The sequence below is a fragment of the Neomonachus schauinslandi genome, chromosome 2 (assembly GCF_002201575.2).
Source record: "Neomonachus schauinslandi chromosome 2, ASM220157v2, whole genome shotgun sequence".
NCBI lineage: Eukaryota > Metazoa > Chordata > Mammalia > Carnivora > Phocidae > Neomonachus > Neomonachus schauinslandi.
In genome coordinates this window covers 16268582-16285023 of record NC_058404.1, presented here as the reverse complement: position 1 = coordinate 16285023, position 16442 = coordinate 16268582, and the positions used below count along the sequence as shown (strand labels likewise).

Sequence of the window (16442 nt, the reverse complement as noted above, 5' to 3'; positions counted from 1 at the left end):
TGCTTCCACTGACGGCAAGAGAGCAGAGACAGGTCCACAACCACATGGAACTGAGTTCTGCCAACAACCTGAATGAGCCTGGAAGAGGATTTCTTCCCCAGTCTCCAGACAAGAACTCAGTCTGGCCAGTATGTTCATTTCAGCCTTATGACACAATGAGTAGAGAATGAGAGAGTCACGCAGGGTTGGACTTTCAACCTACAGAATTGTGAGCTAATAAATGGGTGTTGTCTTAAGCCATGAAATTTGTGGTAATTTGTTACACATCAAAAGAAAACTAATATAGCAAACTTAACATCTTAAGCGTGTTTCTTTGAAAAAACAAATGAACAGCAAGCAAACAAGTGTAAGATATGCCAAAACCTGTCTCAGGAAAGGATAAAGACTTCCCCGGTTCAATTTCTGGATTCAACAAACCATGATTTCTATTTTTATGAAATTTTACATTGAAACACGTAATTTCCTCTACCTCCCGACTTAGATAATTCCTTAACACAGACACATATACATACAATATCACAATTCAGAACAGGCCATTATTATACTTAACATAAATAGATTAAGAGAAAAAACAAAAAGAAAACACACTGAATTTAAGCTTGAATTAGTGTCACAAATCGAATTAGAGACAAAGAGTCAATAAGAAAGGCAAAGGAAAGAGACACAAGACTCCCAGAGCATGCACGGGGCCCGTGAGGTAGGACCATTATCCCACTGTGAGGATGCAGGAGGTGAAGGCACGCACAGGGTCCCCGGGTTGTCATAGGATCACACGTCTAGTAAGGGAGTCAGCCCAGATCAGAACTCAGGAGAATCTGGCATGAAGCAGACACATCTTCCACACGTTCTCTGTGGGACTGCCTGTGAACTCTGGTGGTCAGGGGACTCCTCAGTGTCCATGTCCACTTATCTTTTCCGTGACCAAGGTGCCACAGCAAATTCCTACAACTTACCTTAATGGGAGTGCTACCAAGTACCACAGACCTGGTGAAGCACTTGGTTAAGCACTCATGTAATGTGTGTGCTTTCACAGTAGCTCTTGGAGAACACGCTTTGTCTGCTATGTAATCTAGAGGTGAACTTAAGATTGTGAATTTCAAGCCCGCCCCACACCACAGTAAGAGTGTGAACATTAACCCTAATGTTACTCATGATCTCGTTATCTGTGTGGACCTGACCTTTATCTCCAGATTTCCACAGGACTGATAGTAGGGCAGGTGGGAATGAAGAAGTTGTCCACATTAACAATGTAAATGCCCATATGCATCTCTCTTTGAAAAGAAATTATTTTCAAAGACAAAAGGGATACAGCATATTCTGAAAACTGTTACCCATATCCCTCAAAGAACAGCAAAATATTTTCTAATTCAAAGGAAAAAATATTCATTATTAAAGATCTTAGAGCAACTGAGATTTAAGTAAGTGAAGTCAGCAGAATGAAGCAATCAGAAACACTTAAATTTTTAATTTCTCACCACCAAATTTCAAATAGTGCCTTCCATTTTATTTCAATCCTCAATGGAAAAATAAAATGGCAATTCGGAGGCATTAACTGTCCTTATCTGAAAGTTGCTTACAGTTCCAGTGAATAAGGACAACCTGAAGTGGAGTGAGATCAGTTCTATACCGGGCAGCCCTCCTACAGCTTGCAGTCATGGGTAAGACAGAGTGAAAACAGGAAGGAAGAGAGAAGGAAGGACAAATGCAGTCTACAAGAACAAACATAGGTTTTCTACCCTCAAACATAGTTCTCTAGGACTAAGTCTTCTCATATAAAGTCATACTCTTAAAATAAACTGGGAGGAAAAGCAATCAGACCTACCTCTCCGCTGGTGATGGAGGCCTTCCACATTCCGAGGTTCTCACACCACCAATCTGTTCTTGCCATGTGCAGCTGTAGGTCCGTGCGTTCTTTCTCGATTAGAATTATCTCTTCCCTCAACTTGAAAACAATCTGCCAAAGGGAAAACATCATGAGAGTTATAAAACCACTTGAAATGCTGCACAATTCAGCAAAATAGTAGGATATGAAATCAACAGGCAAAAATCAGCTACATTTCTTTACACTAACAATGGACAATCCAAAAAGGAAATGTAAATTCCATTTACAATAGCATAAAAATTAAAAAAATACTTAGGAATTAAATAAGGTAGTGAAAGACTTCTACATAGAAAACTACAAAACACTGATGAAAGAAATTATGGAATGATCTCCAATGTTCATGGATTAGAAGACTAAACACTGCTAAGATGTCAGTGCTACCCAAAGTGATCTACAGATTGAGCACAATACCTATAAAAATTCCAATGTATTTTGCAAAAATAGAAAAATCCTTTGTAAAATTCATATGGAATCTCAAGGGAGACTGAATAGCCAAAGTAATCTTGAAAAAGAACAAAGTTGGAGGATTCACACTTCCTGATTTCAATACTTACTACAAAGCTATACTAATCAAAATGTATGGTACTGACATAAAGACAGACATGTAGACCAATGCACTAGAATAGACAGCCAAGAAATAAACGTTTGTATATATGGTCAAAGAATTTTGACTGGGGTGTCAACACCACTCAATGGGAAAAGAACAATTTCCTCAACAAATAGTGCTGAGAAAACTGGATACCCGCATGCTAAATAATGAAGTTGGACCCTTACCTAACATCCTATATAACAATTAACTCAAAATGGATAAAAGACCTAAACATAGAGCTAAAACTATAAATTCTTAGAAGAAAACATAGGGTAAAAGCTTCATAACACTGGACTAGCAATGACTTTTTGGCTATGACACCAAAGGCTCAGGCAGCAAAAGAAAATATGGGAAAACTAGACTTCGTAAAAATTTTAAACTTTTGTGCAAAGAATACTATTGGCACAGTAAAAAGGCAACCCACAGAATTAGAGAAAATATCTGCAAATCACATATCTGATAGGATATTAACATCCAAAATATATAGAGAATTCTTTTTTTTTTTTTTTTTTTTAAGATTTATTTATTTGACAGAGAGACATAGCGAGAGAAGGAACACAAGCAGGGGGAGTGGGAGAGGGAGAAGCAGGCTTCCCGCAGCGCAGGGAGCCCGATGCTGGGCTCGATCCCAGGACCCCGGGATCATGACCTGAGCCGAAGGCAGACGCTTAACGACTGAGCCATCCAGGCGCCCCAATATATAGAGAATTCTTAAAACTTAAAAACAAAAATCAAACAGTCTGGTTCAAAAATGGGCAAAGGACTTGAATAGACATTTCTCAAAAAAAATATATAAATGGCCAAAGAGTACATGAAAAGATACTCAACATAACTAATCATTAGTGAGATGCAAATTCAAACCACCTCACACCCATTAGGATGGTTACTATCAAAAAACTGAAAAACAATTATTTGTGAGGATCTACAGACATTGGAAACTACATGCACTGTTGGTGAGAAGGTATAAAATGGTGCCACCATTATGGAAAATAGTATGGAGGTTCCTCCAAGAATTAAAAACAGCAATTCCACATCTGGGTACATGCTCAAAAGAGGTGAAAGCAAGATCTTGAAAAGATATTTGTACACCCATGTCCATGGCAGCATTATTCACAATACTCAAAAGGTGGAAGCAAACCAAATGTCCACTGATGGGTGAATGGATAAACAAAATGCTATATATATACACAATGGAAAAATCACTCAGCCTTAAAAAGGAAGGAAGTTCTGACACACAGTATAATATGAATGAACCTTGAAGACATTATACTAAGTGAAATAAGCTAGTCACAAAAGGATGAATACTGTATGACTCCACTCACGACGTATTTCAGAGTAGCTAAATCTGTAAGAGATAGAAAGTAGAATGGTGGTTGCCAGGGGATGGGGAGCGGGGAATGGTAAGTATTATTTAATGGGTACAGGGTTTCAGTTTTGCCATATGAAATGAGTCCTGCAGATGGATGGTAGTGATGGTTGCAAAACAGTGTGAATACACAGACACTGACCTGACAACCTAAAATGGCTGAAGTAGTAATAAATTTTATGTATATTTTGCAACAATTTTTAAAAAATAAGTAATTTTATTTAAAAAAAAAAAAGGCTATGGATCTCTTTCATGAGAAATCCTATAAGGATATGTAACTCTGTGGTTTGAGGGCACAAGTTTTGCTCCGAAAGTCTCCTGAACATGAAGGCTACAAGGACTCTTTCCTTGCTCAAAAAGCCTACAGGAAGCACTCCCAGCCTAAACCTTGTCCTGCACTTTATCATCAGTCAGGGCTGAGACTCTCTGCTTCATGTTCATGTGGGTATGTTTTGGTCCCACCGTCACCATGTTTGCTCCCAAAGGGCACGTCAGGCTCTGTATATCACTGATTCCCCACAGGGACCGGCACAGCCTCGTGCATTTACTCATCACTTATGTTGCTGAACACGCACTCAGAAATTGCCAGAGGAGATCAATTTGGCAGACCGAAGAGCATCGGCCAAGGCCATACTAGAAATGCCTCCCTGTTAGACTCTGAAAAGGTATAACCACAAAGCAAAAAGCCACACCACTGCTGGGGTTCGCAAAATGCCAGTTAGGGAGATGCTGTTCACCTTTTTAAACTTTCCAATTCTGTTGGCTTTTAGCAAAACAATCTACTTCTTGCGTAATTCTCTGAGGTTCTCTAAACCGTGACTCACAGCATTTGAAAGAAAAATGAAATTGAAAAGACTGTCCTCGTGGAGTTAATTTACTTCCAGAAAGGAATCTGACACAAGGAAATGTTTTGCTCTGTTCTGCAAAGGTACTGTAGGCAAGCCAGGTGAGAGAACAGAGCTACTCACCGCTGATGACGGGGCGGGGGGGGAACCCCAGACCACCGAAGGCTAGAAACAAGTGCTTTTCTCATTCTATACTAGAAGCAAAAATGTAACAATGGAACTTACTGTTAAAATTCTTTTTAAGGAAACTGTGATGCTTTGCAACATAAACTGAAAACTATTTATCAAATTGGAAAAATGGAAACTTTCAAAGACAACCTTGAAAGCAAAAGAGTTACCTTCTTGTCAGGTTTTGGCGCATTTTGAATAGAACTTAGAGCTTGCCTTTTATATTCAAGTTTCTCATTTAGTTCTCGTAGTTTGTTTACAGCAAAGCTGGCTTGTTCATTAATCCGGCTCGTGCCTTCATCTACAGCTTCCTCACCAGCCTCGACTCCCGGGCCCTGGGGGAGAAAGTCACATGAACCACACTATCTTCTTCTTTTTTTTTTCTCATTAAACTTTTGTTTTAATGGGTCTCAAAATTCTGTGACAGATTTTTGGTCAAGTTGTTTCCATTAAAAAGTACTGATTTTAAAAACTAATAACTTAAAACTGCCACACACACACACACACACACACACACACACACACAAAACAAATGGTCCACAAAACATTCTCCTTTCCTTCTGAAGGTTTTACGATGCATTATCATTAACCAATCTTTTACTATTAAACTTAAATGGCCAATTGACACAAACAGTTCTGAGACCGTTCTTCCACCACTGATTAAGACTGGGGTGGCAGGTATTGGGTCAGGCCTGGTTAGTACTTGGATGGGAGAACCACACTATCTTCTGATGCTGGACTGGTCAGCCATTATTACCGAGTGCATAGGTTCTCTATCATTACACTGTGCTCAAGGACTAGATTCCACTAAGGAAAGACTCTGTGGTAACAACCCAGGAGCAGGCTGCTTTGCCTCAGCAAAGTAACAAGTCAAAGTTATTTGGAACCAAAGTAACTGGTGTTCAGGATTGCAGTGAAAAAAGAAACATTTAATAGCCGGAAAAAGCGGGTGGAGGGTGGAGATGAGGTCGTGGGGTGGATTCCATACCATTATCTTCCAAATGGTACACCCAAGGGAATCTGCTTGGAACAAGGGAAGCCAACTGAGTTCTGCACCCAGCTCAACCCGAATGATCTGTGCCTAATATTGGACAAAGACACTGAGATACATTTGGCTTCCTTTCGGGCTCCAAAGAATATTACAGAAAACTCATGCGAGTCCCTTTAAAATAAAATTTCCAAATTCCTATTAGTGAAAGTATTTTTGGTATACCCTTTGTTCAGTCCTTCTCTTGAAGATGTATTTTACAGATCAACAGGTAGATCATTTTACAAGTAAAATGGTTAGCAGTTCAAAGTGACTTAAGATTCATAAAGAACGGTGTAACTTTCAAAAATCTGGATAGATTACCAACAGACTGCGTATAAAACAGATTTGTGCGGGGCACTGGAAAGAATGGCTGAGAACAGTCTTCTGCTTTGTTTATACTCCTTAATGTTCTTCCAGAATTTTTTCTTCTAATTTTTAGTAATTGTAACAGTCATTTTTTCAAACAAAAATGAAGTATTAATAATCCTAGAAAAACAAGCTGTTTTTATTTTTGTCGGCTCTTTCAAATCCTTGTCCATGAATGTACATATCATGACATAATTCTACACCTTGTACACATAGACATGTAGTCTGTCTTTTCCATATAATTTACAATGCTGCTTATTTTGAAGGTATTAATTACAGACTTCAAAATTATAATTTTTATGGCTGTATAGTATCCTAGCAATGGATAGTACACTAAGACATATTCCTACTGCTGCTCGTGCTCTGGGTTGATTCTGCTGGTTTGCTATCCCAAATGTACTAAAACAAACTCCATGATACATAAACTTCTCTACTTACTGTCTTAAGATAAATTTCTAGAAGTAGGATTATTGTTACAAAAGAGTAGGAGCTTTCAAAAGCTCAGTGATACGTATTACTCTTGAGTCCCAGGTGAAGTTGGATAATTTTTCATGTTTGTTTACCTTTCATATCAACTGTCAGTTCAAGACCTTATTCAATTTATCTGTTGGGTATTGACATTTTTAATCAATTTGAATAACCTCTTTTAAGGCATTTGCAAATTAACCATTTTAACTTTTGAGGGAGAGATAACACAGTTAACTGACCAATAACTAAGTAAATAAATAGATAAATAAATAAATAATTAAAATTAAACAAACTGACCTATCTTAAAAAATAAGATGCAATGAGTAATGATTTTTTGGACCAGTTCGGTGGTGTTATACACTGAAAATATAAAGCACTAAGTAACAAATCTTTTGAAAACTCTGAAGGAATGAATTTAAAAACAGTTCAGATACTGACTTCAAATACCATCAAGAGCAAGCACGTGATTCCTCAAGGCTTGAGAAATCACTGGGCAGGAAAAAACCCAAGAGGGCGCCTGGGTGGCTCAGTCGGTTGAGCGACCGCCTTCGGCTCGGGTCGTGATCCTGGAGTCCCGGGATCGAGTCCCGCATCGGGCTCCCTGCTCGGCGGGGGGTCTGCTCCTCCCTCTGACCCTCCCCCCTCTCATGCTCTCTCTCTATATCTCATTCTCTCTCTCAGATAAATAAAATCTTAAAAAAAAAAGAAAAAAACCCACGATAAATTATCATCTTTCCATGTAGGGTGACTTAAAACATTTTGTTTTTCTTTGCATCTTCATAAATCTTAAAACTCACGTAAATCATTAATAGTAAATGGCAGGTGGCAACTGGGGTTCTCCCATTAAATGACAGCACACTTAAGAAAATGAGACTTCAGGTGTGGCTGAGCAAGGTTTTCTTTGGAACATCTTACTCACCTCTGGTTTTTTATTTTTTTATTTTATTTTTTTTTTTATTTTATCACCTCTGGTTTTTTAAACTCCAAAATATTTCCTGTAACTCCTCCCACATTCTCTTTCTCTCCTCATTTCCCCACCCTTCGACTATTCTCAGGCCGCACTAAGTTCTATGGATTCTCTTACCTGGCCTAAGTCACAAATGTCCCACCCCACAGGCTTTCTGCCTTCGCGTTTTCGGGGCGTGTCTCAGGTAGGCAGGGGCAGTGAGGTCTCTGACTCAACAGCAGGTGGTGGTAGTCAGCTGTTCACAAGAACAAGGGGAGGCGTATGCAAGCTCCACCTACGGTCCTGTTCATTAAAAGGTGAAGGGGCGCACCAAATTCGGCTTATACAGTATGAGCCCATCAGATCATATTCGAAGCTTAACCACTGAGAAGGGAGGAGAAAGTGAAAGGTGACTCACCAGTTCATCCTTGCTGGAAATCAACTGTGAGGCATGTTTCTCGTCCTCTTTTACCATCAGTTTCTCATATAGGTCACTGACAATGAATGAAGGGTAATACCTATCCTTTAGGGTCTCATAAACATCTCCCTGGATTTTGCAGAACACTTCAATACCTTTATTTCCTACAAGACACTGCTGGATTTCTTTGTAAAGTGATTTTTCCACAGATATTTCTTTGCTTTCCACAAAGAAATTCTGGTAAATTTCGCCAACTAATTGAGGGATTTCATTCTGAAAAACAGAAGGATGAAGAACAAGAAAGGTAAGAAATTTCATCCCTGACAAAACGGAGTATCTTCAGAATTCTCTACATTTCAAAGCTGGAAGGAAGGCGTGGAACATACACTGGTACCAGGTGGCTCTCTGGCTTCCGTGTGCACATTCAGAACCAAGGGGTAAGAGTGAGACCCTCAAAAGACAACTGGCTCCTTAAATGAACACTTCAGTTGAATAGTTAACAAATGCAATTTCTTTGAAATGCTGGAAGGAGAAAAATGACAACAGTTCTCTTCTTGCAATGGACTCCTCCTCGTAAATCTGAATTCCACAGCTCAAATATCAGCTAAATTCAATTTGGCTTTTTAAAATCTAATATAAATAATTGGAAGTGCCATTTCTCACTCAAAAAAAAAAAAGTCAGTATTGTATAATTTAAGAAAACAAGAAAAATGTTCTTTCAGAATGATGATTTATTGCATTATAATCAAGCTTATATTAGACGGCTTAGTCTTAAACGTTACACTTAGGTCACAGTCAGCCTGCTTCGCAAATTCAGTATCTCTTCTGGTTAACATAATATTTATATTTCCTCTAGACACATCTCATTAACTCCAGGAATGTTACACAAAGTCTTCAACAGAAGTGAAAAATGAAGACAGGGGCGCCTGGGTGGCTGAGCGTCAACTCTTGGTTTCAGCTCAGATCATGATCTCTGGGTCTTAGGGCTCTGCCGCTCAGTGCAGAGTCTGCTGGAGATTATCTCCCTCTCCCTCTCCCTCCCCCTTTGCTCCTCCCCCTGCTCACACTCTCTCTCTAAAAAAAATAAATAAAATCTTTTTTAAAAAATGAAGACAACTTAACAAATGAAGATTGTGAATTCAACAAACATCCCAGAACTTTTACATCCAAATCAGTGTTGCCAGGTCAAATAGTGTTGCATTTGACAAAGCTATATGCTCCTATTCCACTGAAATCTTTCAAATTGTTTTCAGTAGTTTAGAAAAGTTCTTTAGATTGCTGTTTGCAATATTCCTTTGAGCGCAGCCAAAAGTCATTTGGAATCAAGTCTAGTAAATAAAATATCTAATACAGTAGGCAAAAACAGTATTTGGTAAAACGAGGTAATTTGTGGCTTACAAATTAACAACGAAAAGCATTTCTAAGAAGATTTAAAAATACTATGAGAGTGAATTTAATTCCTTAACCAATGTAATTTGTGGGGTGCCTGGGTGGCTCAGTCCGTTAAGCAACTGCCTTCAGCTCAGGTCATAAACCTGGAGTCCCAGAATGGAGACCCACATCAGGGTCCCTGCTCAGCAGGGAGTCTGCTTCTCCCTCTGCCTCTGCCCTTCTCCCCACTCATGTTCTCTCTCTCTCCCTCTCTCTAATAAATAAATAAAAATCTTTTACAGAAAACAAGTAGTTTGTGATTTATGATGTATTTTAAGTTGGTATTCAGTTCTGCCAACACTCATATAAAGTGCAAATAGTAATTTAATGTACCTTTGTGCTTATTTTAATAAGCCTCTCAAAATATATGTATATGTTATACATATAACATATAAACATACATATTTCACAGTCTTTAATCCTTAAATGTACTGAGACCTTGCCAAGTGCAAAACACAATGCTTATTGTTGGAGTTTTCATTGTAAGAGGCATCTATAACCAAAAATGTTTTGTGTTTCTTAATCCAATCATATTTTATTTATTTTTTAAAAGATTTACTGGGCACCTGGGTGGCTCAGTTGGTTAAGCGACTGCCTTCAGCTCAGGTCATGATCCTGGAGTCCCGGGATCGAGTCCCGCATCGGGCTCCCTGCTCAGCAGGGAGTCTGCTTCTCCCTCTGACCCTATCCCCGCTCATGCTCTCTCTCTTTCTCTCTCTCTCAAATAAATAAATAAAAATCTTAAAAAAAAAATTATTTATTTACTTACTTACTTATTTGAGAGAGAGAGAGAATCCACAAGCAGACTCCCCCACTGAGCGCAGAGCCCAGCATGGGGCTCGATCCCAGGACCCTGAGATCATGACCTGAGCCGAAACCAAGAGTCGGCCACTAAACGAACTGGACCACCTAAGCCCCATTAATTCAATCATATTTTAAATGAAATAAAAGGAGAACAGTTGTGTAAAATATGCACGATGATATTAAAAAACAAGGTTATGAGATGGAGGTGCAGATGACAAGATCAATTCATTATAACAGCAATGTGAATATATATATATAAGTCTTTTCATAATGTGTTAAAAAAATAACTGCCTGAAAATAAATTCAATATTTTGGCACATTTATAAGTCACTTTTTTTCCCTGACTACACATTCAAAAGCATCTTTTTTGTAAATAAAATCTAATTTCATTTACTGTTAGCGGCTAGAACATAATTCCATTATTATATTTGGTTTTAAATAGTCTTTTAATGTATACTTATCTTACAGCTTCATTGAGAAACAGACACAGTGTCTAACATGCACGTTTTCATCAGCTAGTGATTCATATTCCTTTGATGCTGTATGTACTACCTTGTTAGCACTCTTTAAATACTCCACAGACTCCCAAAAACTAATCAGAGCTCTCTTGTCCATCCTTTCCATGTATACTCGAAAGTGCTCTCGGTAGAAAGTACTAGCCAAGATATCTTCAAACTGAAGAATCTATTAAGGAAATTTAAGAAAAAAAATTTTTATTATCAGTTTAACTTCCAATGGATTAGTCTCTAATTCGGGGGGGGGGGACCTCATTTTTTAAGGTCATAGTCAGTGTAATATGGTATTTCTCTCTACTTCCTAAATTTTAAATGGAAAAAGTTTATTAAAGATTCAAAATGTACATATTCAACAAATACCAATTTTCGAATTAATCATCCACACATTCAGCAAAAGATCTATTTGACATTTACTCTGAATCAGGCACATTTCTAGGAAATGAAACAGACAAAAATCCTTGCCCTGTGGGATATACTGCTAAAAGTAACAGATGCTCATACTAGAAAAATTGAAGAGAAATGTCTAAAAAAACCCAGGAGGCTAGAATCTAATAGTTTGGCATTTTTGCCTTCCATCCTATTTTTATACAGCTGAGGAAAATGATTTTATATCTTGTTCCTTTGTTTACAGTATCATTTTTTTTTACAAATAACTTTACTTATTACCCCGATTCCCCAAATTTTACCACCTAAACTTTAAAATCACATTCTCTCCCTGCTACACACACATACACACACACACATGGGTGCACACCACCACAACCACCATACTAAAAAAAAAAAATAGTAAGCTGCAGACAAGATCAGCCTTTTACCACTGGATAAAGCCCACATTCCTAAAAACAAGAATATTTTCTTACATAAACAACGTATGATGATCAAAATAAGGAAATAAACATCAACACAGTACTATTAGCTAATCTGTCAACCTTGTTCAGATTTATTTAAAAAATCTTTTGTAAGCATTTTAATTGGTTCATAATATTACACTGTTATGCATGTACCAAAATTACTCCTTTGTTTACCATTTTGCATGCTTACAGAAAAAGAAAAACCACATCTGGAGACACAGCGTGCAAAATCTTGAGCATAGGCTGCCACAATAGGAGAAAGCAGATCACCTTTATAATTATTCATAATTCAATTCGTTATAAGAAATGCCTCAAATTAATTTAGAAGGAACTGAAGCCCCATATCCTTAGCTCTTAGTTAGGTTTAAAAAAAAAAAAAAAAAGACACGTAAGTATAACTCAAATGCAATAAAAGAAACATTTATGTTTTAAGATTCTTAAAATTTAAATTGTGGCAATTAGAATTTTTTTGGAAATGTTACCAGTAAGATCTTTCTACAATCAAGTGCATATGATCAATACAGATTCAACTCTTCTGCCAACAGTGAGCCCTCAAGAGGTTTTGTGAACAGAAAGGCTCAGGCATTTTTCTAACAACTTCTGGTGACTAATTAAAAGAGACAGCCATCCTCTGCTACAGATCACTAACAATTAGAGTCCATAAATATTTCAGTTAGTATTTAGTTAGTTTACTAACTTTGGAAGATCACAGCATGTATCTTTATGTAAACCCTACCAGTAAAGCATTTTGAAGTACAAACTCTAACTGTACATGGTCCACAGAGGTTTCTAGGAACCATATCAACTTTGGCTAGGGATAACACATCACTCAGCTACTGATTTTTAGTATAGGGAGAAGCCGAGCAGAAAGAGCATTCAACGAAATCTAAGGAAGTCTTCCCAGTATAAATTTTCCTTGGATCAAAATGAATTCCAAGTTAGATACAAATTCATATATTTGCAAAACCAAGTTCAAAACGTCTTCTAAAATATTAGCCATTTTTAGATTTTTATTGTATCTTATGAATAGTCTATGCTCAGTTCCGAAAGTACAAATATATATATATAAATGATAGCAAATATATCTCAAGAATAATTAAACATCTGATATATCTCTTACCTTGGCTGGTGGATTAACCAAATTCTCTGCTCCATTTGGGTTTTTTCTCTCCTCTTGAAGGAGAGAAGAGCATCTCAGTGTGTAACACCTACACTAACAGTGTGGATCGGGGTGAACAGGATGAGTAGATCGTATACTTCATAGTCAAATGCATTCATTTGAGATTAACTCAATCTCAATTCATTTGAGATTAATTAATTTCAGTAATTCTGAGATTTTTGTGTAGAAGTACAAAGAGAAGGGTGGGTAGGTCAAACTTGACACCACTACCGAAATCATTTTTTTAAACTATAAATGATATAATTAACATTCACTAAGGGCTTCCATACAGCAAACATTGTGCTCTTAATTTATTTGTTAGTTCAGCCCTTTTCTTTCTGTCTTAAGATCCCTGGTAATTCTGGGAGGGATGCTACCACAGTCAATGGTCTCTAGGTAGGAGACAAAATACTGTCCTGGTAGACGTTACATTACTAAAGGCCATACAGCATTTCAGGCAGGAAGGCAGATCATTATCTATTCCTCTTCAGGAATTTTTATTTACGATTTTTCAGTTTCTCCGAGTCCAACCTGATCTGGTTTCATCATGCATATTTTGTGAACTTAAGTTCTGTGTTTTGTGTGGGTTACTACCTCTTACCCAGCTAGTTAATTTTTCTCCAGGAAAAGCACTCAGAAGTACCTCAGGGCCTTAGAGGAATAAACATGTTCCTAATGTACCCAACATGTTACCAAGAGTGACAAAGGACCAGGATTCTCTAGTTACAAAACATCCACAATTTACTCATGAGGCTATCTCCAATATACTAATGAGAATATGTAGAATTAGGATCTTGGGAATGATGTTTTTATCCTAAAAGGAGAGATTACAATCGGATTTTTCTTACATCTATATCATCACTAAACACACTCCCATAATAATCAACGCCAGTAATAATATTTAGTGAGTGCTCATATACCATGTGGTGTACGTATCCCATTATGTGCATTATTTAATGGTCGCCACCCAAAGGATACATACAATTATCCTGATTTTACAAATGGAGTACAAAGAAGCGCACTTGTCCAAAGTCAATCTCAGTAGATACAGGATTGAGAGGCAGGCTTTCCGACTCTAGCACAGCTTCTTAACCATAATTAAACAGTTCCTCTCCTTAAGAAATTACCTGATTTGTGTTTGTAGCAAACTACAAATAGTATGGAATTCAAGAAGGAAAGACGAATTTAGGAAAGATGCTTTCCAAGAACTCCCGCAGAAACAGAAACTCAGAGAATCTTCATATTCAAGTGCAGAGTCCCGCCTGAGCTACACTCGATGGTGTTCATTCTGGACGGGTCTTGGATCAAATATAAATTGATATGAAAACTGATCTTAGACAGTGGGTTGGAAGATGGGGGTGGTGGAGTAGGAGGATCACAGGCTCACCTTGTCCCACATACAAAACTAGATAACTTTCAAATCATCCTAAATGCCCCAGAAACTGACCTGAAGGCTGGCAGAACAAACTTCGTAACTAAAGGTAGAGAATAAGTCACACTGAAGGTAGGAAGTGTGGACATGCGGCTTGGGAGAGAAATGGATCCCGGTGCTGCGATGAGGAAGAAGCCAGGGTCACGGACAAGGATGAATGACAGGGGAGAGCGGGGGAAAACAAATCCCCACAGTAACTGGCTTAGAAAGTAAGAGGGGCCAAATTTCGTGACTTCTGGCAACCAGTGGGGCTTGAAGCCTGTAATTCTAAAGGTCAGTGGACTGGGCTGGGACAGAGCCTGGAGGGGGCTGTGCTGCTCTCAGAGAGAAGGCCAGCAAACAACCTGCAGACATACAGAATGGAAAGAGAGATCTGAAGAGCACCCAGGGCACATAGTGGGGAGGTTATTCACTCATTTCGGAGTATATCCCAGAGAGGCAGTGTTCATGGAGAGACCACTCGGGGAACAAAGGAACTGGCCATATATATGCATCTCCCTCCCCCACCCCTCAGCATAAGTGCAGGGCCACCTGCAGGAACCAACACTATTCCCACACTCGCTACCTAACCTGCTTATACCAAGCACCCCTCAACCCTATGCTGCAGCGGAACTGCCCCTCCCAGTCATGCTTGCCTCAGTCCCAGCATGGCAGGGCCCCTTCCCCAGAAGACCAGCCCAAACCCCTGCTCACACCATGTGCCCCGACTCAAGAGTTTTGTAGTTCTGTTGGCAGTGGTGACAGGTCTCACTTCACAAGCAGTCTGAGCACACCTGGTTAAAAGGTACCACATTCAGGGCAGGGACCAAACACTGCCCACAACAGGCAAAGAGAGCCTCTCCAGATAACTGGCCTGAAGGATAAAGCAGCCAGGACAAAACAGCAGAACACACACACCACATACTGGAGACACTCCCAGAAGCACCAGGTCTTGGGGAACAAGGGAGACTACATGGCAGGGCACTATAGGACCTCTTCTTCAGAAGGCCATTACCCTCAAGAACAGGAGATATAGCTGACTTTCCTAAAAGAGAGAAACAGGCAGAGATGTAGACAAAATGAGAAGACAGAAATTTATCCCAAAGAGGGCGCCTGGGTGGCTCAGTCAGTTAAGCATCTACCTTCAGCTCAGGTCATGATCTCAGGGTCCTGGGATTGAGCACCATGTCAGGCTCCCTGCTCAGCAGGGAGTCTGCTCTCTCCTTCTGCCCCTCCCCTGGCACTCACTCACATGCACTCTCTCTCTAAATAAATAAAATCTTAAAAAAAAAAAAAAAAAAAAAGAAATTTATCCCAAATGAAAGAACAGGACAAGGTCACAGCCAGAGAGCTAAGTGAAACAGGTACCAGTAACATGTCTTATGGAGTATTTAAAGCAATGATCATAAGGATACTCACTGGACTTGAGAAAAGGTGGAAGACATGAGTGTCTTATATGTCTTACACAGAGATAAGGAATAATAAGCAGAGATAAAGGGCTCAAAAAACAAAATGAGAAACATGCTTGAAAGAATGAACAGCAGGCTGGAAGAAGCAGAGGAACAAATTAATGACCTAGAAGACAGAGTAATGGAAAGTAATCAAGGTGAACAACAGAGAGAAAAAAGAATATGCAAAAAGAGAATAGGGAACTCAGTGACTCCATCAAATGTAGTAACATTTGTATTACAGGAGTCCCAGAAGAAGAAGAAAAGAAAAAGGGGCAGAAAATTTATGTGAAGAAATAATACCTGAAAATTTCCTGAATGTGGGGAAGGAAACAGATATCCAGATCGAGGAGGCACAGAGAACCTCCAACAAAATCAACAAAAGCAGATCCACACCAAGACATATTGTAATTAAATTGGCAAAACACATGATAAAGAACAAAGTTTAAAAGCAGTAAGACAAAAGAAGACCAATAACCCCATGAGGCTATTGGGATTTTTCAGCAGAAACTTTCCAAGCCAGAAAGGCATGGCATGATATATTCAAAGTGCTGAACAGGAAAAATCTGCAGCCAAGAATACTCTATCCAGCAAGGCTATCATTCAGAATAGGAGAGATGAGTTTCCCAGACAAACAAAAACTAAAGGAGATCATGACCACTAAGCCAGCTCTGCAAGAAATATTAAAAGGCAAACTTTGAATAGAAAGGAGAGACCAAAAATGACAGTAGATAGGTAGGAAACA

General features: G+C 38.7%; 1 protein-coding gene across 3 annotated transcripts in view; it reads right to left on the bottom strand.

Annotated features, from left to right (window-relative positions):
• SNX25 (sorting nexin 25) overlaps positions 1 to 16442 on the bottom strand; it is a 123727-nt gene that overhangs the window by 19997 nt on the left and 87288 nt on the right. For all 3 annotated transcript variants that reach the window (XM_044911731.1, XM_021694293.2, XM_044911739.1), the window contains 4 exons: positions 10866 to 10997; positions 8079 to 8351; positions 5021 to 5185; positions 1823 to 1954 (listed from right to left, as the gene is read on the bottom strand). In XM_044911731.1, the coding sequence (XP_044767666.1) occupies positions 1823 to 1954; positions 5021 to 5185; positions 8079 to 8351; positions 10866 to 10997 (702 nt within the window). The remainder of the gene's footprint in view (positions 1 to 1822; positions 1955 to 5020; positions 5186 to 8078; positions 8352 to 10865; positions 10998 to 16442) is intronic.